The sequence below is a fragment of the Microcebus murinus genome, chromosome 1 (assembly GCF_040939455.1).
Source record: "Microcebus murinus isolate Inina chromosome 1, M.murinus_Inina_mat1.0, whole genome shotgun sequence".
NCBI classification, from domain to species: Eukaryota; Metazoa; Chordata; class Mammalia; order Primates; family Cheirogaleidae; genus Microcebus; species Microcebus murinus.
Window position 1 is genome coordinate 630433 of NC_134104.1, and position 26471 is coordinate 656903.

A 26471-nucleotide genomic window follows, 5' to 3' on the forward strand; every position below is an offset into this window, starting at 1 on the left:
GAGGCTACCACTTCTGAGCTCATGCGGGTTGTTGGTGCAATTCACTTCCTCGCACTGTAGGACTGAGAGCCTCGGGAGTTTGCCTGGGTTTGCTCAGGGAGGCAGCTGCATGACAGAGGGCCCACATGGCCAGCTCACAGGCAGCCCACAGTGTGGCCGCTTGCCTGGTCTGCGCTAGCAGGAGGACTGGAGTGAGCCGGCTGGCAAGACAGAGGCTCCTGCAATATCGCACGGGAGTGACAGCCTGTCATTGCTGCCACATCCTATAGAAGTCACAAGTCCTGCCCACACTCCGGGGGGGGGGACCCCAAAGGTGTGAGTGCCACAAGGGCCAGGGCCTCTGTGATCTGTCCACCATAGCTGCAAGCTGCTGTGTGGCCTGCCTGCTGTTTCCCTGCAAAGTTCACGTTTAAACTCAATCCCCAACGTGACAGCAGCCAGAAGTGGGCCTTGAGGGAGGGGGTCAGGCCTTGAGGGCTCCCCCACGTGGGTGCATGGGCATGCTCTCAACCATTTGCCCTTCTGCTTTTCGGGCCACATGAGGACACAGGGATAAGGCCCCCTTGGAAGCAGAGAATGGCTATCTTGGACTTCTAGCCCCAGGAACTGCAAGCGACGCATTTCTGTCTAAGAATTATGCAGTCCCAGGCATTCTGTTATGGCAGCAGGAGCAGACTCAGACTTTTGCCCTCCTGACACGGGGGTGTCCCAGACAGACAAAGCCCAGGGTGCACACTGAATACACAAGGATATCGGATCAGTTTCCACTCTGCGAGCATCTAATACCACTGGAACCAGCCAGTGGGGCTAGACCCCACCTCTGTGCCCTGGGAAGCACAAGGCACAGGGACCTCGTGGGACTCAGGGTCACTCCCGTGAGTGGTAGAGCTTGGCCTGTGGCCCCAGCACCTGGGCTGGTCGGAGACACCACCACGAGCTTGTAGAGACCGCCAGACATGGTTCCACACCCAGACGTGCCTCGTGGCTGGGTGCCCGCCCCATCTCTCCCATGCAAGTCCGAGAGGCTGCAGATAAAGCGGCTAAGGTTGGGGTCTCAGGGGACCGCAGTGGACGTGGCTGGTTTACTGGATTCACGGGAAAGTGCAGATTGGAATCACTGACTGGCAAGGGTATGAGGCGAGTGTTGACGCTGTTAGCGAGAATGCAGAATCGCCACTAGAGGGCAGACAGGCACCACGCCAGGCACACAGCAGACACTCTATCACCGTCAGACGCTGAGACCCGGAATTCCCACAGACCCGGTGTCAGGAGCCACCCCAGCGCGGGCCTGGCTGAACCCAACCTGCCCAGCCCCTGCCTCACGTCCCCCTCCGCCTGCCCAGGCCCGGGTCTCTGGAGGGCGAGTCTCTGCGTCCGGCCCTTGAAGCAGGCCTCATCCACCTCTCTCTTTCCCACCACACCAGTTCCTCAGCGAGTCCTGTCAGTCCTCCTTCCAGATGCCCCCAGAACCCGATGCCCCCACCCACCCTGCCTGTGTCTGACCACCAGCCGGTCCTCAGCACCTCGGTGGAGCCAGTGGCCACCATGCTGTCACTGCCTTGCCTCACCCGACCCGTCCCCAGAGTTCCCTGCAGCCCCCACCGTGGCTGGCAGGCTCCCTCCCCTCCCCCCGTCCTGTCCACCTGCACCACCTAGGGGCCCTTCCCCTCCCCTCCTCACGTGGTGTTTCATTTCCAGGACACCTGTCCCTTTGACCGGCCACCTGATGCCCCTACTGACACGTTTGCCTGTGCCTTCCGTGTCCCTCTGCCTCCTGGGTTCTGTCTCCACATCCCGTGGGAGTGAACTGTGTCCCTTGGCAGCCGCGCAGTGCGCTGGGCGTCCTGCCTGGCCCATTCCTGCTGTGCGCAGTGTGTCACGGGGCTGGGGGCCTCCAGGTGTCCGGGCGGCTGTGTCAGGGCCGGGCGGGGTGCGCAGGGCGAGTGTGTGTGGCAGGCCTGGGCAGACAGGAAGGGGCCCAGCCACGCGGATGCTGTGTCCAGCCCCGAGCCTGGGACAGGCCGTCCTCCTGGGGCTGCTGACCCCCAAGAGGCAACTCCAGAGGGAGGGGTCAGTGCAGGTGCTCCAGGCCCAGGTCCCTGTGCAGCGCCTGGGGGGGTCCCAGGCGGGGAGGTGGTGTCGGAGCCTGCAGAACTGCAGCAGGAGCCTCCGAGGGCCCCACGCAGCCCAGCACCACACCCCCCTACCTAGACGGCTGGGCTCAGCACTGCCCCCTTGCCAGGTCCTTTGTCACCAACCGTTGTCACCTGGGGGGAGTGTGGGGGGCTGCCAAAGTGGGCTCGAGCTGCAGTCAGGGCTTCTGCCTGGAGCGAGGCATAGTCAGGGCAGTGAAGGTGACCAGACCAGACTCTGCTGGGCCCAGAGGCCGGTTGCCTCAGCAGGTGGGTGTGGCCACACTCCACGCTGGGAAGGCCGCGGCCAAGGCACCCACAGCTGCAGCAGGGAGGCAGGTCTCACACATCGGGGACTGGCACTTTGGTGTCTGGGCAAGAACTGAGCTTTCATTTCTACCATTTTAAGTAGTTTTGCCTAACTAAAAATAAAAGAAGCTTCTGCAAGCTGGGGAAAAGGGAATGGAATCTGAGTGTGTGAGAGAAAGAACCCAGCTCCTGTGAGCAGCAGCCTGGTCTCGTGGGGGCGCATGTACGTGGGGGTTGAGCACTGGATGGGGCAGAGATGAGAGCCAGAGCCAGTGGGGGCCATGACATTTATTGAGCTCCGAGGGTCGCAGGGGGCTTCCTGGTGCGTCCCTGCTTCCCGCCCTCCCCAGACACACCTGGCGCAGGCCCTTCCCTGCACGTGACACCTCAGCGAAGTTAGGGCCTAGCGCCCTCCACCACTGCACCCAGGCCAAGGCCCGGCCTCCTCTGAGCCCCTCTTGGCACTCCCCACGGCTTGCAGGAAAGGCAGCCCCGATCCCAGCACACGCCCTGAGGTGCAAACGTGATCCCAGACTACACGGGCTCTGGGGGGAAACCGGGTCAGCAGACAGGGCCACGTGGGAGAGGAGGGGTTTCAGAGCAACCGGTCTAGCTGGGAGGGAGGGGATGGTGTGCAGATGTGCTGTCAAAACGCCAAACCGACTCCTAGCACAGACAGGTACACTGACACGGAGTAACAACACATCTAAGTGTCTCGTGGGAACACCCGAAGCATTTAAAGTAACTGAGGCTGCATGCGACGCACGGACAGAGCGGGGCCTAAGTGAGCATTTACAGAGGCGGTGGGGGCGGGGCCTGGAGCTCGCGGAGAACGGATCTGCCTCGCTGCAAGTGTGCGCGTGCGTCGTGGCACACACCCTTTCTGCGCGCAAGGACCCTCTGAATCTGCAGGAAGGGCGGGTGGTCTGTACAGTGTGCGAGCCGGCCTGTGGGCTCACGCGGGCGGTGACGCGGCTGTCGCGGCGCAGAGGAAGCTGGGCCGGATTAGAGCGCGCCCATCCCGGTGACCTCGGACGTCAGCCTGCAACAGACAAGACACGGAGGGGGACAGGTCACTACACCGTCACAAATGGATCAGGACAGGGACGGGGGCTCCCTGGCCCCCTCACGGCTGTGGCCGACCCACTGTCACTGTGTGGCTCAGCCCACTCTTTAGTGGCTGGAGCTGAGCAGGGCCTGTCGCCACGCAGATCTGTCAGTCAGGCCTGCCTGGGCGCTCAAGTCCTTCAGGTGCTGGAGCACAGAGCCCTGGGTCTGCCCCACAGGCACTGCCAGCCTCCTGAGCCCCACTCTCACGCTGGCTGTCGCAGGAATACACGTGACGTGGGCAAAAGCCCCACCCCAGCACAATTCCAGTGGGCTGACACGATGCTATCGGGCAGGCGTGGAGCAGGCCCTATCCCCAGACTAGAGGATAGGGCTCCAGGTTGGCCAACAACGGGCTCTGCCTGGGCCCCAGTCCTGTAGGCAGGGCAGCCGCAGGGGTGGAGAGAGAGCCACACTGGCTCGGGACACTGGCACAAGCCCTGTGGGAGGTCAGGTGGGCAAAGCCAGGCGTGTCTTTGTCTCCACACAACCCCTCACCCACTTGCTCGGCTGCTGGGAGCCGGGCAGGGCCCCATGGGAGGGGCTCAGGATGGGGACAGGGAGTCACACACCACACGGCCGTGTCCACTCGGAGGCCTCGTCCAGCCCCCTCCCACAGGCTGCGTGGTGCTCTGGCAGGAAGATGTCCTCAGGAAGTGGGCCAGTGTGTTCCTTGCACCAGCAGGCGTGAGCTGGTGGAGCCAGGGTCACAGCCCGTGTGGCCACATGGGCGCTGTGGCTCCGGATCACACTTGCACAGGACAAAGGGAAGGAAGGGGCCCTGTGGAGCTCTCTCCTGCCCGGACCCTGCACTTTCCTCTGAGGATGAAGAATGAGGACAGAGAGCAGACACCTTCTGGACAGCTCTGTGCACATGAACACTGGCTTTCCAGGGCTTGCCGCCCACAGGGCAACGTCCAGGCACTTGTCCAGGGCCACAAGGGCCACCTGCACTCCTGGGGACACTCTCACCGTCCGATTCCTGCTCTTCACTGGACATGAAGAAAGTGAGGGTCAGGGTGAGGGTGGAGTGTCCATTTGGAGACTCCCAGCATCCAGCTGGGGGGAGGGTACAGGGGTGGGGCAGTGCGGAGCCTGGGATCCCCCCCACGCTGTCAGTTGAGAAGTGGCAGCGTCCCTGTGGGGCGTCCTTGTGGAGGCCTGTGGCTCACCTGGCGTTGATGAGATACTGGGCAAGGCTGATGTTGGCCGGGGTCCCCGTGATGGTGATCTGACGCTCGGACGACCCTTCAGTGGCATTGGCAATTTTGATCTGAGCTCCAGACATCTGCCGAATTTCATTGATTTTGGTCCCTTGACGTCCGATTATGCAGCCTATTAGCTAGAAAGAGAGGATGGAGGGAATGTCTTAGAGAAGAATCTGAGATGGCCCCAGGAGCACGTGGGTGGCGTGTCAGCTGCCAGCCTTGGTCTCCAGCCCGAGCCCTGGGCGCAGTGCTCCCCAGGGAAGAGGCACAGCCGGCCTCGTGGCTGCAGGCTATCACCTGATCCAGGACCCGTGTCAGGGAGAGGGGGACTAAGGGCCCCACCTCTGCCTGCCAGCCCGGAGCTGCTTCTGCTTAGCGCCCTCCTGGAGGAGGCCTGTGGGCCAAGAGGGTGCAGTCTGGGCCTCGGCACTTCACACTGGTTCCCGTGGTGGCCCTGGTCAGTGGAGACCCCAAGCTGGGCTGGCGGGTGCTGCGTGGGGCCCACTGCCAGTGCTGGCTGAGGCCACTTCAGCTCCTTTCTGGCTGCATCCTTAGGCTGAGGATGGTTCTGCCAGCGTGGAAGTGGCCCAAGCTTGTTGAAGAAATATGTGATTGAAGCCACAGCAAAACCCACTACTGCCTAAAACCATCTTTAGATGAACTCAGACAAAATTCTGAGGACGTGTCAAACGTTTCCTTTCACTCTCATTTTGCAAGCTCTGTTTAAAGGGGGATGCAGTGGCGTCCGGCGGAGGGGGTCACCACGAACAAGGCCTCCCTGAAGCAGTCCTGGGTCAAGGCCTCCTCCGTGGCCACAGCTGCCCTGTGTGGGCCCTCCCCAGGCCCTGCTGTGTGGGCATTGGCCCAGAGAAGACCGCAGAGGAGTCAGGCAGCAACACTTGATTCTCACCTCAGACAGAACAGAATCCCGTGGAGCTCGCACAGGCCAGCAGTGAGAGCTTGGGAGCGAGGACAGGAAAGAGAGTGGCCAGACATGCGGCCGCGAGAGCCAGGCTGGAGCTTGCCCAGCACTGAGGGCCCAGAGGGGACACTGCCCCGAGCCTGTTTCTGCTGCCACCTCCTCTTGAGGCTGCTGGTTGGGATGTCAGACCCGTGGTGAACCCAGTGTCAGAAACATGTTCTGTTCTTTTGTTTACGTCAAGACGGGCCATGAGATGGCATGGAGAAAAAAAATCCATTTCCAGGGAAAATCTGTTTCCAAAGGTGGACGACACTGAGCCTGCGTGGTGAGCTGCCTCTCAGCCCGGGGAGCACAGGTGCCCTGTAAGCTAGCTCCTGTCCCCAAGGAGACCCACCGTGCCTCATGCCATCTCTGCTAGTCACCTACGTTATGACCAGATAGCCACTCACTAGACCATAAAGCCATCAGTCTTTATAAACATCTAGAGACCTCTGCTCTAGAAAAGCCAGAGCTGCCGGCAGCCTCTCTCCTGACTGTGCCTCTGGGCTCCACCCACACCAAGGCTCCATCCAGGCATCAGAGCTGAATCACACAGGAATGGCAGCAACACCTACGCTCCCCTCTCTGCCCCTGGAGCCCACTGTGTGACAGCCCCGATTCCTTCTCCCAGAAGGCCCTGGGGCTTCTGCAGCTCAGGACGTGGGAGGGGCCAGGCCCCAGCAGGCAGGTGACCATGGGCACCAGAGATGACGTGTCCAAGAGCAAGCACAGAAGTGTGCCATGAGGGAGGCCCATGGTGACTGTCAGAAATGGACCCAAAGGCCTGTGTTCCCAGCAGCTGTGCTGTGGAGTGTGAGTCTGACATTCTTGCAACCAAGTGCCTTCCTGTAGGCAAGCTGGAGTGACCTGTGGATGCTGGCACGATCCAACCGTGGCCAAGAGACAGACGTGGATAAGATGGCAGGTGAGCGTCAGCACAAATGCACATTTTCTCTCTTTTCTCCAAGAAGGCGGCGAGCAGCCACCACGTGCCGAACACCAGCTCTGGTGCAAACGCACCTGCACCTGCAGCCCTAACACCAAGGCCCGGGGTGAGCAGGAGAAAGCCCCTGACAGTGCTGCCGATGGCTCTGCCACGCAGCAGCACAGGAGGGTATCCCCAAAGGCACACGGGGAAGGGAAGCCACCTTCCTTCTGAAGGGCAGGTCTCCCTTCCCTAGAAAGACTTCCAGGAGGATGGGAAGTGGGAAGCCAAGAACTGGGAAAACTGCATTTGTCTGGCTGAAGGAGGGCACAGGAAACAGAAGTACCAGCTCTCCACAGGATGCCTCATCCTCTTGGTTTAAGTTCATTTCAGTGTTAAGACAAAGCTTGGCTGAGAGCATCTGCATCCAGTGCTGGTGAGACAGTATGATTCAGGTGACCGGCTAACGAGGAAAGACCCTACAGGGTAGAAGGTCCACTGGCTTTGTCACCTGGGTGACAAGACTCAAGGGTGACAAGAATCCACACGTTCAAGGGACCATCACAGTGGGGGGTGCAAGAAACCAAAATCCCTCTCTCCAAGAATGTGGGGGCAGCAGCGGTGACCCCTGCCTGGGGAGGTGGCTCTGTGCTGCTGCTCTTCAAGTTGGCCCAGCCTCAGAAATGCTCGTGGGAACCAAAAGGCTGGCAACAAAGCTGCTTGAGCCTGAGTGTCCAAGTGGCTCTGGACAGATGGGCAGATTGTGCCTGAAGAACGGCCCTACAGAGGTGGCCTGGAGCAGACATTGCCAGAGACAGCCCTTCAGGAGGGTTAGTGGCACTGGCCAGATGGCCTCGTGGTCCTGTCCTCTGATGCCTCTGCTCTCTTCTGCCTCTTCTCCTCCTCACTGTCCAGCTTCCACATTCAGGATGGGTGATCTCCCTGAACTCCCAAATCTGTGCTTCTGGTTGTTAGCTTCCATGAAGGGAAGAGGTAGGGCTTGGATTTCTTGCCTGGGAGGTGCAAGAGTTGGAACAGTGAGGGTTCTTGAATTCCACAGCTCTAGGGCAGAGAAGGCCCCTGGACATTTGACCCAGAAGAGGTACAGACATCACCACAGCCCATACAGGGACTCTCCCTGCTGCTCTGGCAGCTACCCCTCAAGGACACCCTCCATGGTCTCTAAGTTTGGGGTAGTCCAAGGATACAGAGACCCCTCTCCACCAGACCCCTGCTTAGTCTGGGGAGGAATTGGCATGTTGGGAAAAGCTCGTAAGGCTACACCCTCAGGTGTGAACATGCTTACAGGCACTAGATATGGGAATCCAGATCTGTGACACCCAACCAACTTCAGGCTTGTTGGAGCCAACTCAGGGAGACTCCCAAGCCTCCACAGGTGCCAGGGACCAGGGGCAGGTACTGTGGGTGGGTCCACTCCAGAGAATTCCTGGCCACCCTGTTCCTTAAGGTTTGACCCTGAACTGGGGAAATGTCTTTCCAGTCCAATTCTCAACTGACTTTTGATTAAACCCTGAACTCCTGTTGGCCCCCTTTCTTGTTTAATATCTTAGGGATGTAAAATAACATGCCTTTTGTGAGCATTAAACACACTTAAATGGGAAAGGAGGGAGGAAAGAGATGAAACAGTACGGTTGGGTGGTAAGGCCATCACTGAGCAGGGGTCCCTCTGCCCAAGGGTGGCAGAGCTAACAGCTGCCCACACCTGGCACTTCTGCACATGGACAGGGGGTGCAGGGGCATACTCACATCATTGGGAATGGTGAGCTCGTGAGTGCTGGCTGGGGGACTGGCGTCCAGACCTGGGCACACCAAGGGGACACGGTTAGGTTGGCAGGAAGGCTTCTCCCGGTCACACCCCAGCATTTGGCTGATACTCCACTGGGCCGGGCATGGAAGGGCTGGAGTGCTGGCCCGATGGTGAGGGTCAGCACAGCTCTGAGGCCCAGGACCCTGTGAGTTTTCAGTCCTAAACTGCAACCCAACCTCCTGAGGCCCACCATTCCTCAAAAGAAGGAAAAAGAAACCCAAGCAGAATGACATTTCACCGTTTTTATGGGAGCATCAACACTTCACTTTGCTGTCACGTTTGTGTAATCTCTCATAACACCTGGCACAGGCACCCTGGCCAGCCCCAGGCTAAGGGACAGGGCCATCCAGCATGTCTCAGGGCCTCCATGGGGTGCCCAGGGTACAAGCACGCTGGTCACACTGACCCTGAGTGCCCACCCTCCCTGTGTTCTTGGAGACCCTGGTTCCAAGGCCCAGTCTGCTCACCAGCACCTCATCTGGGTGCTGCTGGTGGCCAAGCTTGCAGAGCTGCCTTTTGCTCAGCTTCCGACCTGATGCCATACAAAGGCTGTGCACAGCCTGGCTCGATACTCAGGCCCACCGGGCAGGTCTCCCAGTGTGGAGCATGGAGACCTAATAGCTTCACTGAGTCAGAAATCAGCGGCTGGACCCAGAGCCAGACTCCACCTTTCCATGCAGAACAGTGGAGACACGGGCTAGTTTATCCCCAAGCCCAGGCTGTTCTCTTTACAACTCTCAGGTAGAAGATGATTTTTCAGAGCTCAGGCACAAGACCCGCTCTGACTTCAGGAATAGTGACAGTGAAGCCCACAGCAGGCGGGGAGGGAAGCCGCAAGCTGCCCACCTGTGTGGCGTCAGCAGGACTCATGGACCAGAGGCCAGCTCTCCCCACTCTCTCCTCTCTCTCCACACTAGCATTTCCATTTCCTCAGCAGGAGGTGGCTCTGGCCCAGGCTAACGCTGAGGCCCTGCTTGCCCCTTGGGGCCTACATGGCTCCTCAGCCCAGACCCCAGAGCCCCGGCTCCACCTTCCACCCCCCACAGACCCACTGAGGAGTCTTCAGGATGTCCTGGAACCCGGGCCCCCATGCCTGCTCTGTGGCTCCACCTCTGCCCTCACCCTCAGCCTGGTTCCATGCAGCCCAGGTTCCCAATTGCACCTCAGATGCCCTCATGACCCTAGGGAGCTCCCACTTCCTCACAGTGGCCCCTGTCCCTCTCCACTCTGTGTTCCAGCCATGCTCCAGCACCCCCGGCCCTGGGTGGGCAGCTGCCCACACTCCAGCTCTCTCCTGGCCTCCCTCCCAGGCAGGGACCCTGGGGAGGTGTGGGTCTGGGAGCACCCAACACAGTGGGGGCACAGCTGGCGGGTGCCGAATGAACCAATCATCCCGTACTGTCTGTTATTTGTCTTCTGCATGTCTAAACCTAGAGTTTCTGTTCTTTACCTTCTTTCAGTAAGGATGTTTTCAATAGAACAATTACTTCGCAATTCAATTATCTATACACATCCCATAAATGGTGACAATTAAAAGGTCATTTAAGAGATTCCCTGGTGCTGCCTGGGTCATGGACAGGAATTCCTGAATGCAGGGCTTAGGGCGAACACAGAGCAGAGTCACACCGGCTGAACTTGGGATATTCTGACCAAGGGGAGGACAGCATCAGAATTCTTTTTAAGAGGGCACTAAAATTAAACTAATAACTAAAAGACATATCTAAGACAAGTGTTTGTCTATCTCAGGACAACATGGCTGCATGGTGAGCACTTTTCTTGTGAGGATGATGATGTTCCGGGTCTGGGAGACAAGTAATGCCCCCAGCCTAAACCCATGTGCTGTGGGAGGTCTCACTGGCGTCAGTCCCCAGGACTGCCATCATCAGACGCTTCTCATCACCCCACCTGATTTCACCCTGTGGTGGCCAGAGTGTGTGTGCACAGCGGGTCCTGGGGGCCTTGGGGAGGGGAGGGTTGGCACACGGCAACGCCCTGGCAGCTGGGGGGCCATGGGCCCGGAGGCCCGGGCATTGGAGAGTGTGTGGCATCTTCCTTAAGGTACCCAGGGACACGCCAGGTCCCCAGCTTCACCATCTAAATGCTCCAGACAGATGGATCTACAGATCCGTAGGCCACCCCATGCCATCCAAGAACAAACATTTTCATGGAAATCAAAAGGGCTGCAGAGAGCACAGCACACACAAGTCTTTTCCCTTAAGGGTTTGCTCGTGTCTCCTACGAAATGTATTTTTACAGTGCAGACCATGGTAAGTTCTCCAATACCTGCTCCTACAGACCACGGGTGCACCCTGACGGACCCTACCGCGACCAGGTGCTGTGCTGAGCCCCCTCAGATGTGGCCCCGGCCAAGGCTGGGCCACGGCCATGGCCACCGGAAGCTGCTGACTGCACTCGGACGTGGGTGCCGTAGGACCGCAGAGCGGGGCCTGTGCCTGCTCCCCCAGTGGGCTGTTTACCTGATGACTGGCCCATCAGATTTTGAGCTTCTTCGGAGGAGTGTAAAGGCAGCTTTTCTCCTGGAGAGCAAAAAAGAGACAGGTTTAATGTTTTGCCCTCAAGGAGATAAGCACGGTCCCTTCAACTAGGGAAGCTCAAAATATGACTGGCGCAGGCACAGCTAAGCCATGTCTGGTGGCCCACTCAGCCACGGCCACAGGCGTGGCTCTGCCCCTGCTTCTCTGGGAAGGGACACCCAGCTGCCCGCCGCAGCCAGCTCAGCTGTGCCCAGCGACTCCGCCTGCCCTGCCACAGTGCCTGGGCTGGGACGGGCGGGGGTCCCTGCTTCCCGAGGTGGGCAGGGCAGGCCCGTCCTGGTGGGCGCCACCTGGGACATGCAGTGGCTTCCTGCAGAGAGGTACCGCACCTGCTCGCCTGCACACTTCCCCCTGGATGAAACGCGCCAGGGCCGGGCAAGTGGATGCCTCCAGCAGGTAGCCCCCTGTAGCAGCACAGAGTGCTGCCTGGCAGGCACAGACCTTGGAGGGCAGACGTCTCTCCAGAAGCGAGGACGTGGCAAGGCCAACTGTGAGTTACGCTAGCCGCAGTGGGGGACACACAGACTGACCTCCCCCGCCCGGCCCCGAGCAGCCCACTGCTGTCGGCCCTGCACCAGCGACACTCAGGCTCCAGCTGCATCTGCTCTACGCACTGCACTGAGCAAACAGTTCAGAGACAGTCCCCAGGTGAGAAGAGAAGGTCAGAAAAGGGCTGGGTACGTACCGGGGAAAGCGGGGTTGGTCTGTCCGAGGGGAGGAAAGGGGGTTTGCTGCATGGCCAACTGGTGGAGCTTGGTCAACTGCTGGGGTAGGAGGGACACGAGAGCTAAGAAGGTTATTGTCATCGAGTACAAGTCACACCAAATCAAAACGGCAGTAACAGAACTTTGCACAGATAGAGCCATGCGGACACATGGCAGACGCGGCAGACTCAAGGACTTGGCCTGGGAGAAGCCAATGGGGCCCGCCTTGCCAGCTGTGCGGCGCCAGGAGCAGCTATGCTCCCTCCTTGGCTCCCGGGCAGCTCCACCCAGACCAGCCATGCCTCTCGCACCAGGCCGGGCGGACGGAGGCTGGCCAAGGCCAGTGGCCCTCGGAGGCTCTGAGCCACAGAACAAGGCCAGCAGGGCTTCTGAGAGACTCAAAGTCAAGTCACTACTCACGAAATGGGTGCTGTCCCCTGTAGGGTCCACAGAGGGTTCGCAGCACTGCGCAGCCCTTGCCCTGGTCCCCACCCTGAGTGAAGCTCGGCATCCCTCTCCCAAGAGCCTGGCTTTACTCAGGGGGATCTGGGGGTGCCCAGGACCCACGCACCTGCCCTCCAGGGAGCGTCTCGTTTCCCCGGGACTGCAGACCGTTGGCACTGGGAGGGTCGCGGAGGCATGAGGGTCGTGGAGCACTGGTCTGGAGGCCACCTGTGGCTGTGGCCCTGGCACCCACAGGCTGCACCCGTCCCACCTCCCAACCCATGCCACACGCTTCCCAAGGGGAGTTTTGACGCAGGTTCTTTAGTTATCTTTTCTTAGCCTCATTTCTTAAATAAAAACTAAAAATAGCAGAAGATAAAGGTAAATGTGGCGAGACGAAGGCACATCTCGGGAGCAAAGGGAGCAGACTGAACGCCTGGAAGCCGCCCACTCTCTGGAGTCTGGGCTGCTCCGCAGAGGGCGCTGTGGGCCAGGGTGCCATGGTGGGTGCTGGGTCTCAGGACCACCCAAGCCGGGAGGCTGCACATTGTGGGAGAGGTACCTGCCTCCCGACCCAAACACAATGCTGCACGGCTGCTTGTGCTCTGAGCTGGTCCCAGACTGGCACCCTCCCCACAGCCAGGTAGGTGACAAGACGGGGTGCTGTGAGAGGCCACCGCAGCCACCACGGCTAGGGCTGGGGATACCTGGGCAGCAGAGCTGTTGTCCCCAGTAAGAGGGGCTAGCTTCCCAGCGTCTGCTCAGACCCCTCCACGCCGGCCCTGTGGCCCCAAGGGGCTGTGCCTTGAGGCGGCACCTCGCAGCTGAGCCTCATGGGTTCTGTGTGGGCCTCCCAGGAGCAGGGCACCTTCCCTGAGAGTGTGGCCCCTTCCTGTCCCAGCCGCAGGGTCGAGGGGCTGCTCCCCTGCCTGGGCCTCCCTGAAAGCCTTGCAGCCAGGGGTGGGGGCAGGCCTGCGGCAACAGGGCTGGGGCACCGGCGGGTCAGCCCGGCCTCCCGATTCCACGGCCGGGTCCTGGCAGAGAGGTTGCGCAGATCCCGTGGTAAGCCTGTGGCCTTCCGTCACACCATCCAGACAGAACCTCTGGTGCATGTGTGTGAACTGTGAGAGCGGGGTGCTTGTTGCCGCAGCAAGCTGACAGACACCGTGCGTCTGGCCTGGCACCTGGAGTACCTGCCTGCCAGGCACATCTGGCGAGCCCTGACTGACACGGGCGCGTCTCACCAGCCCAGGCCTCTTCCACCTTCTTGGCTGTGCCCTGATCTGAGGACTTGGGCTGGGCCTGCTCTGGGGGATGCCTGGCTGCAGCTGTCCTGGCTGGGGGTGCGAGGAGCCCCAGTGAGGGCACATGGAGACTTGGGGTCACACTCAGCTTTCTGAGTCCCTGAAGAGGTGGCAACTGTCAAGGCCACAGCAGAGCCCGGGGGGCCGACGTGCCCGTCTGCCCCACACAGCACCGGTGACTGCCCCAGGCGGACGGTGCTGGTTCTGGTGTGGGCGGCCCCTCAGCCCGCCTGGACCAAACCCTCGTGGGCATGGTCATGGGCACGCCTGAAGAGACGAGAACTGGAGTCTCCACCAAGGTGCCAGCAGAGTCTACCCAGAGACACTGCCCCAGGACTCCAGCTGCAGCGACAGTTTTGCATCTCCAGGCGAGACGCAGCCCGAGGTGCTGGAGACCCTGCTCTGCTTGGAAGCAGGTGAGCTCAGGAATCCTAGTGAAGTCTCCCGCCTGGACTTAGGCAGCCATGGAAAGGGCAGGCACCCCACCCACTACGTCTCAGGCGAGACTGTCCGTGGTGGACCAGGCACCTGCCTCCTGGGTACTTGGCCCTCAGCCACCTGCGGCTGAATGGCACAACTTCCCCTGCCCCTGCATCCTCTAGGTAGCCCTGGAGCCTGACTGTGACAGCACAGCACAAAGGACGCACGCACATGCCCAGTCACTCCGAGTCACCTGAGGGGTGTCTGAAGGGGCCAAACCCACAGGGAAGAGTCTGACAAAGAAGACACTGACTGCAACCCCCCAGGATGGAGTCAGCACTCTCAAAGGACATCAGGGAAGAGCAAGGGCCAGTGAGGCTTGGCTCAGGGTGGAGGGTCACGGCCGGAGCATGCAGCAGTGAGCCTCAGGGAGGTGGCCCGTGTGGCTGTTGACAGCATTGTCTCTGCTCTCACCCACTACTCAACTGCAGCGGGGCTGGTGCCGGGCATGTGCTCATGTGTCCACTAGCCAAACCGGCCGTGTACCCCATGAGGACAGAGGATGGAGGACAGGGCCCTCTCTGGTCTGTCCCTGCACACCCCAAGACAGCACAGCCTTGCCCTGGTCACAACTGGGGATAGGACTGGGCCATGCCTGGTTCCCAAGGCCAGGGACCTGGGCAGAGTCGGCTCTGACACTGACCCACCATGTGGAGACGAGTCGCCCCATCTCGTGGGGCCTGGCTCCCCAATCTGCAGGCGGCACCCACGGCAGTGAGTGGCACACTGTCCACACGCGACTCGGCTGGTGACCTCATCCCGTGTTCTGGTTCCTCCCCCATGCCCCCCCCCCCAGGCACAGAACCCACTGGACGGTGCAGGTGAAACCCGGAGACTGTCCAGAAGGTCAGAGATTCTGCAACTTTAACCCCTCTTGCCTCAACACGTTTCCTGCTTTTCACGAAGGAACAGCCACACTATCAAATAACTCTCTCCCCTCCCCTCTCCACCACACGCCATGGTGACGCACCAGGAGGGCAGGGCCAGCAAAGTCATGCCTGTGAGTGCTGGGGAGGGGCCCCGGGGTCCCATCTTGGCTCCACCCACACTTGGCCAGGCCACTCCACCTCTTTGGGACTCAATTCCCACATTTTTAAAGGAGGAAACAGGACTAAGTATGAAGGGGCTGTCTACTTTTTGAGATAATTCTGCCATTTAAAAAAAAATCAAGCTTTTGGTTCTCAATAGTGTCTCCAAATCATTGAGAGGGCAGGTAAAAAGGAGGGAGGGGGCGGGGAGGAGAAGTGGGGATGGGACGTATCACATGACAGATTGACAGATGCTTCTCTTTAACTTGTCTTTTCCACCTAACATTGTATCAGAATAAAATCAGAATAAAGAGCAAATACTGAGACTGTAAGAACTGGCGAGTCCACCGCCATGCAGTGCATCTGTGCCAAGTGAACATGCCCTGCTACGGCCACCCAGGTCAGGAGCTGGCTGCCAGGTTTCAGTGTATTCATACTTCTTCTCCCAGGAAACGCCTATCTCTGTCTTTTGCCCGTTTTTCTCAATGGGTTGCTTTTTGCTGATTTCATAAATCCTCAGGCATTTCAGACACTAATCCTGCCTCAGTTATACACACTGCACAGATCTGCTCCCCACTCTCCTTAAGGTTTCTTTAGAGAAACAGAATTCCAAATTTTAATGCAATCAAATTCATTAATATTCCCCTTTATGGCTTGTGTTTATGTTTTGTTTAAGAAATCCTTCCCTGACCTGAGAACAGAAGCACATTCTCATATATTGTCTTTTAAAAGTGCTTTTTCTCTCGTGAAGTTCTTAATACATAAGAAATGTTTTTGTTTATGTCTTTCAGTAACGATCCACTTCTCCGTGTGGATGACCACGTCTGGGCATCATGTATGGGCCATCCATTCCCTTCTGTGCCCTCACTGAGGCCGTCACAGGCTGGGTCGGATCCTGGGCTCTCTGGTCTGACCCAGTGGTCTCCTCGTCTCTCCTCAATTACTCCAACCACAGCGTATGTCTTTGCATCCACTGGAACAGACTGCCCTACCACACCTTCTCCTCACTGATGGGTGTTTTGATCTTGGCTTATGCGCTTCCATAAAAAATTTAAAATAGCATTTGTTCCTCAAAAAATCTGCTGGGATTTTGACTGGAATTATATTGCATTTGTATATCAATTTAGAAATAACTGACATCTTTAGAAAACTTAGTATTTCTATCCATGAATATGGTATCTCTCCATTTATTGTGGTCTTTTGGTCTTCTTTAACTTCCAATAAAGACAACTTAAAAAAAAAAGTCATCTTTTCACTACTGATTTCCAATTACAGTATTGTGTCATTTGCAACCGGGATATGTTTTGATAAATGCATCATCAGGCAACTGTGCCATCGTGCAAACGTCACAGAGCAATCTCACACCAACCCAGGTGGTATAGCCTGCACCTGGGCTGCATAGTACAGCCTACAGCACCAAGGCTACAAACTTCCACAGCTGTTAACTGTACTGGATCCCACTAGCAGCTGTGACACAAGGGTAAGTATCCGTGCATCTAAACATATCTAAAGAGAAAAGGTACAGTAAAAATATGGTATGAAAGATAAAATGGTACACCTGTTTGAGGCACTTACCACAAATGGAGCTTGCAGGACCGGAGTTGCCCTGGGTGAGTCAGTGAGTGGCAAGTGCATGTGAAGGCCGTGGAGGTTCCTGCACACTGCTGTAGACTTTGTAAACACTGCACTGTCAGGCTACACTAAGTTTATGTAAACATTTTTTTATTTCTTCAATAATAAATCAACCTTAGGTTGTTATAATTTTACTTATAAACTTTTAAATTTTTGTAATAGCACTTAGCTTAAAACACAAACATTCCACAGCTATACAAAAATACTGTCTTTATATCCTTTCTTTTCTCTGAGACAAGAGTCTTGCTCTGTTGCCTGGGCTAGAGTGCCGTGGAGTCAGCCTAGTTCACAGCAACCTCAAACTCCTGGGCTCAAGCGATGCTCCTGCCTCAGCCTCCTTAGTAGGGCTGGGACTACAGGCATGCGCCACCATGCCTGGCTAATTTTATTTTTTTTTCTATTTTTAGTTGCCCGGCTAATTTCTTTCTATATTTAATAGAGACAGGGTCTTGCTCTTGCTGAAGATGGTCTCAAACTCCTGATCTCAAGTGATTCTCCTGCCTCAGCTTCCCAGAGTGTTAGGATTACAGGCATAAGCCACCATGCCTGACCTATATTCTTATTCTATAAGTTTTAATATTTTAAAAATTATTTATTTAAAAAAATTTTTTTGTTAAAAACTAATACACACTCACACTGGCCTAGGCCTGCACAGGGTCAGGACCGTATGTGTCGCTGGCTTCCACCTCCATGTCTTGTTCTTGTCCCACTGGAAGGTCTTTAGGGGCAGTGACAGCCATGGAGCTGTCACCTCCCAGATAACAAGGACTTCGGGACACCTCTTGAAAGACCTGTCTGAGGCTGGTTTACAGTTAACGTTTTTTTTTCAAGTAGAAGGAGCACACTCTAAAATAATGACAAAAAATGCCATATAGTAAGTGCGTAAACCAGGAACAAAATTGTTTATTACGCTTATTGCCATTATCAGGCATTATATGCCACGTACAACTACACATGCTGTATCTATACCGCAAACGTGGAACAGGTTCCACTCGCTTCCGTGGACCACAATCACTCTACGTTTGGACTAATTTCCGTTGTCTTATTTTCTAATTGTCCTGCTTTTCTAGGGCTTCTTGTCTTCCCCCAACTCCTTTTCTTCTGCTGAGCTGGTGTGTAGTTTTTCCCTCACTCATCTGCCTGTGCTGTCATAGAGGTCGTGCGACGGCCTGTAACCCTCGCGCTGCCTGTGTGAGCCCTCGAGGCGTGGCACAGCACGCTCCCCCTTCCCCCACCGCCCGCCTGCACTGCTTCTATCCACTCAGCGCCGCCACATCCATCCAGTCATGCACCACCGCTCCCTGCGTCTCCAGCCTCCTCAGGGGCACTTCCTTTTCCCAAAGGCCGGCTGACGTGGGCCGTCTGGCCTTTGAGTCTGAACTCGGCCTCATTTGGGCTCTGGGAACACTCTCTCTCGGGACAGGGCTTGACGCTGACAGCTGCTCTTTGCCGTGTGTCACCTTCTGGCTCCCTCGCTGCTGGCCAGGCATAAACCAGGTTCCTCACTGCTGTCCCCTGTCACAGTTGCTCTCTGTCTGAGCATGTCTGGGTCTGATTCTGGACTCTGGGGTTGGGAAATTCTATTTTGCTATGTCTGAGACAGATTCCTCTAGGTTTATCCTGCTGGGATTTCTGAATGGGAAGATTGGTTTCTCTTACTAACTTTGGAAAATCCTCTGGGTGTATCTCTTGGAATTTCCGTTCTGTGTTCTCCTCCCAGGGCTCTGACTGCATGCACACTGCTCCCTCTCTGTCCCGTGTCGGTGTTTCTCAGACTCGCAGGTGCAAACACGTCGCCAAGGGCTCCTGAACGATGCAGAGTGCGAGTCTGAGCAGGGTAGGCTGGGCGGCCAGGCACGTGAGGGCTGGAGGGAGCGGCTCTGTGTGTCTGACCCGAGGGGAGGGGTCCAGAGAAGAGAAAGTTTTACCCCAAGCCCACGGCCAGGGCTGAGGAGCGACTGCAGCAGTCCTGCTCTGCGACAGGCAGCAAGCCTTGCCCGCGCTGCCACCACTCCCAGGGCAGGAGCTTGGGAAGCACGGGCGGCTGGGCGCATCCACGGGTAGCCGGGGGCCGTGGTTCCAGCTCCTCTTTCCATGTCATCACCAACCACCAAGAGTGGCATCTCATACACCCTCCTCAAGCATTCTGCAGGGTGACTCTGAAGAGTGGGAGAGGAAGGCGCCCACCACCATCTGCCCCAATCTCTGCAAACGTGTGCGACGACCACAGAGCTTATATTTGCTCTTCACGTGTCCACAGAGAAAAGTGCAACAGCCACAGGGTCCCTGTGGTTGCACAAATAGGATGAAGGGACACTTTCCATACGATTTCTGTCATTGTGACATGCACTCATATAATTTCCCCACGATTTATTCACTAAAGAACAAACTTCTCAGCAGACACTGGTGACCATTTCGCTCCCAGCACAACCTAACACCAGGGCTGGGCAACAGAGGAGGGCGGCCTCGTCCCACTCCCTGGCTCAGCCTTGGCCTGGTCCCCGACGTCTGCACAGTGGGATGCCAGCCCGAGGCTGCTCAGCTGGGTGGTGTGGCACGTTCTCCATCAGTGCCAGCGTGATTTTCTCTCTTCCTGCTCTCTGCACCCCTTTACATGACAGGATGTTGCCTAAGAAAGGCAAACTCTGTGGACTAGAAATAAAGATTCCCAAGAAGAAGAGTATTTTTCAGGTTCACTGCTTTCTTCCAGGATAGAGCAATTCCTTCCTGGTGTCACTGTCCCACCGTGACCACAGGAATAGCAATGCTAGAGGAGAGAACTGAGCCATCTGTCGGATCCTCACTGTGTCGTCCGGCTCTGCCAGCGCATCCCCATGTTTGCTGTTGTTTCTTTCTCAGTTCCGAGACTGCGGTGACCTGACACTGGCAGGACACGTGAAGGTGCGGGGACAGTTTCCCCAGCTGATGGGTGGCTGCATGGAGAGCTCGAGCAGACTCGACTGAAGATGACCCGACACGTCCATCCATTCCTCCAGCGTCCCCCTGCTGCAGGGTGGGGTGTGGTGCCTCCTCCATGCACCTGGGCTCTCCGAGCACCGTGAGCTTCCGGGAGGCTCTGGGGAGAGCAAGGACGGCGAAGCGGGAGACTGGGGGAACTGGTGGTGCCAGTGGTGATCAAACAGAAATGAACTAGAAACACTCTTTAAAGTTGGGCACAGAAAAATGTGCACACTTCAGTTTTAGACAAATAAATACGTAGATCTAAAGAATACATTTTCTTACCATCCACGTGTCCGATTAGGCTCACAAGTCCGGTAAGAGGTCAAGCTGAGAGGTGGTTACAGTATACATGTCAGTCACTCCGGTTGAAATGAACTTTGTATTCAATTACATTATAAAAAAATATTTTTTATAATTGTTATATTTGCGTTCTAAGAAATTGAAGCTTTAAAAACTCCTACTAAACACTAAGCTCAGATAGAAATTTCCTTCCAGGCCACTATCACCTGCGTCCCAAAACAGTGTTTTATTTCTGTTTTCAATGGATCACCTAAGTGATTGGCCAAGTCTTCAGTCTTATGTGCCTGCTAGAAAAGCCCTCACAGAAGCTTCCACCCTTCCATTGCTAACGGCTGCTCACCAGCCACATGGTACTGACAGAGAAAACAGCATGTCTTCACAGAAAGCCAATTCATTATAAACAACCATGTGGCCTGGGTCATGCCTGCCGCTATGACAAAATACCTTAGAGGAGGTAATTTGTAAACAGCATAAGTTAATTGCTCCCAGTTATGGAGCCTGGAAGTCTGAGATCAAAGTGCCAGGAGTTTTGGTCCTGGGAAGGCCGGGTCTTTACTTCCCAGAGGCGCTATGAGCACCGTGTCCTTGTGTGGTAGTAGGGTGCAGGGTGCGTGGCCCAGCAAGCCCTTTTCCTGAGGGCACTGAGACCATGCATGGCCACCCCCAGACACCCTACCTCCTCACACTTCACCTTGGGACTAGGTTCCAGCATGTGAATTTTAGAAGGACACAAACATTCTAAGTATTTTAAATCTCAACCATATGCAAGGAGGCAATTATATAACAGTTATACATTAGTTCAAACCAACCTGAAACAAATAATCTGTAAAACACTGGTTTATAAGAGATACTAAGAAAGTTATGTGGGAAAGAGATATACAACCAAGTAATATAAAAATTAATCAACCAATCAAAATCTTCTCTCTCTCTCTCTCTCTCTCTCTCTCACACACACACACACACACACACACAGCCTTGGGGCTTTCAGACCACAGACCACATGTCTGCGACTCCACTGTCCACTCCGCAAAGGCTTCAGTGGGAGCTTCAGGCCCCTTGGCCACAGAAGCATAGGCAACCCATGGATGCTCACAAAAGGATCCCTGCGGTTTCAAACATCTGACTTTAGAACTATTGTCTGGGGTAAAGATAAACATCAGCCCAGGCAGTCACACTACCCTTTGCCAAGGATGCCAGACACTACATTTCCTTTGCGTTCCAGAGCTTCACAAAACCCAAGTGACCAGGCTTTCAAACCTGCTTTTGCACACGCACATGCATCTCTACATGTGCACAGCTGCCCTGCACCCAGCACTGAATGAAGATTGTGCCACTCCGGAAACTGGGCCTCAGACCCCACTCGGCTTCCGTTTTGATTTTCTCTCACTCAGGATGTTCTATTGGAAGGCATCACGTCCTCCCACGCACAGTGCCCTGAACGCACACACACGCCTAACACCATCAGCTAGGCTCAGACTGAGTGAAGCCCTAACAGCATGCTCTGGTCGGGGGCACGTGGGGCTGTGAGGTGGCCACAGCCTGGACTTCTTATGTGGGGACAGGCAACTGTGTCTACAGTTGATCACCCGAGGATGAGATGCTGCTGATTAGAGCACGGCAGAGTCACCACAGGATCAAACCCAAGAAACGTCAAACACAGCCTCTGGGGGCAGGTGGAGAAGGACGTTTCTTTATCAATGTTTCCCTATCATTTGATTCATGTGTTGCTTTATGAGAATTTTTTTGAAGAAATAAAAACCATCGGTATTTGTTTTCAGCTCAATAGAAATTTTCCTGCAGTGGTGGTGAACTGAATCTCTATATTTCAAATACTTATTCAATGTTAGTTAATTTTTAAAACCCTCCCCTGACCTGTCTTCACATCTTATTCAGATGAACATCTCTTTCCTGCTCAACCATAAGCACGAGGGTTTGCAGAAGACCCTGGAGCACGCAGGTTGGCCCGTGCCACTGCCTGTCTGGTACAGAGGCGCCTCTCATGGCCACAGAGCAGCACACAGAAATGCGTCATGAGGAGCAGCTGCTGAGCGGGGTGAACACTCCTAATGGCTTAGAGAAGGCAAACAGCCCCCAGAACCAACGCCAGGTTTGCTCCCCCTGCCGCAGCACTCGGTGGCTTCCAGGCATGCATCTCTGTCTCTCCCCCATTTCCTCCTGCCTGTCTTCCCAACACCGACCAGTACAGACCCCAAACCCTCTCAGGAACAGCCCTTTGACTCTTGGCCCCTTGGCCTAGAGCGCTGAGGCCACAGGCCTCCGCATGGAGGGGCTGGATGTGGGCCCAGAGGCACCTAGGATTTTGATCCTCAAAGTCATTTCAGGGAGTCTCTATCCCCTGCACTGAGGCTGCATCCGGACAGTGACGCCTTCAGGGGGAGGATGTCTGAGGCACACCCAGCCCCTCAAGGCCTCTCCCTAGCTCTGGGATAGAAACAACGCCTGTCCCATGTGCTTTCGACAGTTGTGCTCTCTGTGCACAGATGGACCCCATGTGTCAACTGGGCTTTTAAAGGGGAGCGTTTGGCTTCACCAGGCACTTACGTGTCCTTCCCAAGTTAACTCTAAACACCTTTTGATACCATCACTGGCTTCGTGGGTATACATCAGCACCATGCCAGACTCTGTCCATGGAGGGTGGACACGCACCCTTGCCACCCTGTCACGTGGCTCCTGCATGGGTCAGGAGCTGTTCTATAGTTACCATCTGGGCCTCGAGTGGGAGGCCAGCCCTGGACCACAGCAAACAATAGAAACAATTTGACATCAGGCCAAGTCCTCAACACAAGCAGAGTTAGTGCTAAGAGGTTATAAGGTTATTCCAGGTCATATGGATACGACACAGGTCAGGAACACTGAGAACGGATTAATATTATTGTGTAATATTAATGTTGGTAGCAATGAATAGCAGCATGCAGGGAGGTGGGTGATAACAAGAAAGTCGGGTGAAGGGGAGACACAGTGCACACTCACATCCGGGTGGGGGATGGCGTACTGTCCCTGGATGGTGTAGGCCTGCAGAGAGAGAGACACGCATCAGCCCACCGCCCAGCGCCGTGGCCCTTTCCTGCCGGCTGCCCTCCCTGCATCTCCAACTGCCCCACTTGTGGGCCGAGGGCCAGCCCTCCAGGGATAGCCATGGACCCCCAGGGATAGTCATGGGACCCACGGCCCAGGCAGGGATGACACAACCTCGGCACTTCACACTCTCACTGCCCTGCACTTCTTGAAAGCAAAACATCTAAGAATTAAGAATGATCTGACCTCCAAGTAAGAGGTCCACTAATTATTAACCTTTCAGAAATTTAATCAACCATCTGAGTAAATATTTTTGGGAAATATTTACCCCAAGAAACCCAAACAAAGACAGAAAACTTTAAAAGATGACCCAAAACCCATGTTGCAAATGCCAGATTGAGCAGGAAATAGATCTAAATCCACCTCAGGATTGACCCAACTCATCACCTCTCACACGAAATCTCCAGTGGGCAGCGCCTGGGGCAGGGTGGCTGCTGTGACTCGGGACAGCTCAGGGCACCCCCAGAGGGCTCAGGTGGGGTTCCATTGTTTCCTTTGCCTTTGAACAGTGGCTCCACCCACCTGTAGCCTCTTCCTCTACGCTCTGCACCCTGGAGGGTAGGGTGGCCCCGCCTGCCTCGATGGCCCATTGCTGAGATGCCTCAGTGACTCAAATTCGTGGCCAACCAATGAACCACACGGAGTCAAGGGAGAGTAAAGACCACAGACAAGCTGTCAGGACTTGGCGACATGGAAGCTGCCATGCTAGGCCTGGTGGTGGCACGGGTGTCGAGGGATGTGGCCTCCAGCCCCTGGCCACATATGGCCCCACGCCACTTTCTGTGGGACCCGAGGCACCCACTGTGTCCCCATGTGGGTCCCCACACACCCCAGAGGGATACCTCAGGGCAGGCCATGTGTCACTTCTCTGGACCCCAAACCCTCCCACAGGTTTTGAATCTGCCAAGACTTTTTGTCATAAACAACTCAACCTGGAAGTTAAAGGCCACCTGACCCCCTGACAGGGACCTGGTTGCAGCCCAGGTTCAAGCAGACCCGACCCCAGCAGAGGGAGGCCTGGCCTGGGAAGTAAAAGCATCTTATCAGATATAGCAGCGCCTTGGACATGGAGAGCTGGGAGCTTGCCGCCTGCAAGAAGGCTGTGGAGAGCCCTGTTCAGGTTTAACTTGTCACTGAACGTGAGGCCCTGGGGCTGTGACACTCGGGGCTGCTGTCCTCTCAGTCCCCACACGTCTGGCTGAACTCTAGGGCACAAGGAGTTCTCTGTGCTAGACCACTTTAACTTTCTGATTTCTCTTTTTATTCACGTCATATGGTGATGTTTTGTGTCTGCTCACTCCTTAGCAGGCTCTGCCTGACTGAACCGCTATCGCTGACCCTGCCCTGCCAGAAGCTCTGGGGCGCCCACAGTGTCGGGCATGTTCTCACCCTGACCAGTCTGGCAGTAGCAGCTGGGGCCGATTCTCAGCTACCACCCTGCACTGTGCTTTGTCTACCCTGGCAAAGTCCGGTGTGGCTCCCAGGTGCTGCTGTCCCCTGTCCACCACCCAGGCTAAGCCCTGGCCAGGCAGACTGTCCCAAGGCAGTGGGGCTGGGCTCTAGAAAGGCTGCCATCTTAGCAGCAGCCTCAGGCCCAGCACCCATCGCTTAGCAACCCTTAGCTGTGGTAAGCGGAGAGGCGCATGCTGCGCCCACTCTGGGGGTAGAGAGGGGAGCCCAGCTGGGGCCCAGGCACTGGCCAGAGCCATCTTGTCATGGCCCTGCCCCTGGAGCTGGACCTGTGACCCCAACCATGTGGTTTTACAGACTGCACATTTGATCGTATGAATATGCCTTCCTTTTGAATAAAAATATACATTTTACCACTGATATCACTTTGGTTTGTTTCAACATCAGGGTGGAGTCCACACAGGCTACCAACCTGCTAACCAGCCATGAACTTTGGGGGAGGCCATGAGACAGAGTTCTGAGCCAGGACTCCCTGCTTGGGACCTGTGGCCCCATGTCCCTGGTCAGTGAGGCCCAAGGGTGGCCCCTGTCCCTGTCTCTCTCTGACCTGTGAGGGGGCCGAACCCAGGGCGGCTGTGAGGACAGGCTGTGCATGTGAGAGCTCCTTGGCAGGGCAGGAGAGACCTGGGCACGAGGCGGGCTGGGGGGACGTGCGGCTGGAGTGGCGGACTAGGCCTGCTCTGACCCACTCAGGCCGCGTGCAAGGCGTCGTGCCCCTCTCGGTGGACACACCGCCGATGCTGCCTAGTGCAGATCTGATAAGATTCCCTTACATCATTAAAAACATGAGAAAAGTTGTATTTGCCTTTTTCTTTCTTTTTAAATGACAAAGTAACACCTCAGGCCATCCTCTCCTGGCTGGGGTCACCCACGGGACAGTCTGAGTCTCAACTCTCCCTTGAGCAAATACACACATCGCGGCCGACTGGACACAGAGCTCATCCAGGCCACCCCCTGGCTGACAGTTTCAAAGTCCATGGGCTGTGGATGCCACAGTGACCCAGGGGCATGAGAGAGGGAGCTGGGTCAGGGTCTCTGCCTCTACTCCCCCCGAGGCTCTGCCAGGCTGGCACCGCTGTCCCTGGCAGGGGAGGACAGAGGTCAGAGACCGAGAATAGAAAGGACCGGGCCTGCCTGCATGCAGGGGAATAGGTCCTGGCCACAGCGGGGCGGACCCTGACTCGCCAGCCACCTTTCCTTCTCTTGAGTCGCACCAGGAATGCTCCGGGGTTTCGGGTCGAGCATTGCAGCAGAAACAGGATCCCAATTCTCACAGTCCTAGTTGCCTCCAACAGGGGATGTGCCTGCCCTCCAACTACAAGCTTCCTAAAATCACCCAAGAACTAGTGTCCTCTGGGCAGACTTGGATGCAAGCCTGGCCCCAGGGTCCCTCCTGCTGGGCCACAGAGCCCCTGGGAAAAGGCGAGTCCACGGGGTCCCTGTCCTGCCCGGGGCCGGGTGTGGACGGGAAAGCTCTGTGTCCAGCGCGGGGGAGACGTGCACGTGAGAAGGCGAGAAAACCTGAGTGCACTAACGGGCAGCGGCGGGTGCTGCAGTAAAAGGCTGAGGTTGGCAGTGGAGGCCGCGAGCGGGTCGGCTCTTACCTGACCACCTGCAAAAATGACAGGGGTGGAGGCGGGCTTTGGGCGGTAGGGAATGGTGGCACCTTTCGGTGGGGACTAGGAAAAGGGACAGGAGAGGGAGAGAGAGCGTTAGAGCAGCTCCACAGCACAGTGGGGAGGCCCTTCCCCAGCCCCCACCACCCAGAGCCCCAGAGGTGGCAGCAGCACCAGGTGGGGTGGACTCCCACGTCTGCACTGCCTGTCCTCGTCAGACGGGCTCCTCACCCAGCCCCTGGGTGACCCTCCTGTGAGCAACCACCCGCCCTAAACATGCCCCTGGGCTGTCCTGGCAGGACGCAGAGCTCCAGGCAGCGTGGGGTCCTGGGGGTCAGTCCTGTGGAGAGAGGTGCATGGGGGGTCGTGCGCACGCAGGACCCTTCTATGGAAGTGCTGGCTGCTGCCAGG

The 26471-nt window shown here is 56.5% G+C and overlaps 1 protein-coding gene across 13 annotated transcripts in view; it reads right to left on the reverse strand.

Moving 5' to 3' along the window:
* Positions 1-1687: 1687 nt before the first annotated feature.
* Positions 1688-26471, reverse strand: part of PCBP3 (poly(rC) binding protein 3) — a 254498-nt gene continuing 229714 nt past the window's right edge. For 6 of the 13 annotated variants that reach the window (XM_012780054.2, XM_012780049.2, XM_012780053.2 and 3 more), the window contains 7 exons: positions 25980-26123; positions 22870-22911; positions 11711-11789; positions 10948-11007; positions 8410-8462; positions 4721-4890; positions 1688-3483 (listed from right to left, as the gene is read on the reverse strand). In XM_012780054.2, the coding sequence (XP_012635508.1) occupies positions 3447-3483; positions 4721-4890; positions 8410-8462; positions 10948-11007; positions 11711-11789; positions 22870-22911; positions 25980-26123 (585 nt within the window). In that variant the 3' untranslated portion in view covers positions 1688-3446. The remainder of the gene's footprint in view (positions 3484-4720; positions 4891-8409; positions 8463-10947; positions 11008-11710; positions 11790-22869; positions 22912-25979; positions 26124-26471) is intronic. The other 7 variants (XM_012780056.2, XM_020284766.2, XM_012780060.2 and 4 more) reach the window with 7 other exon arrangements.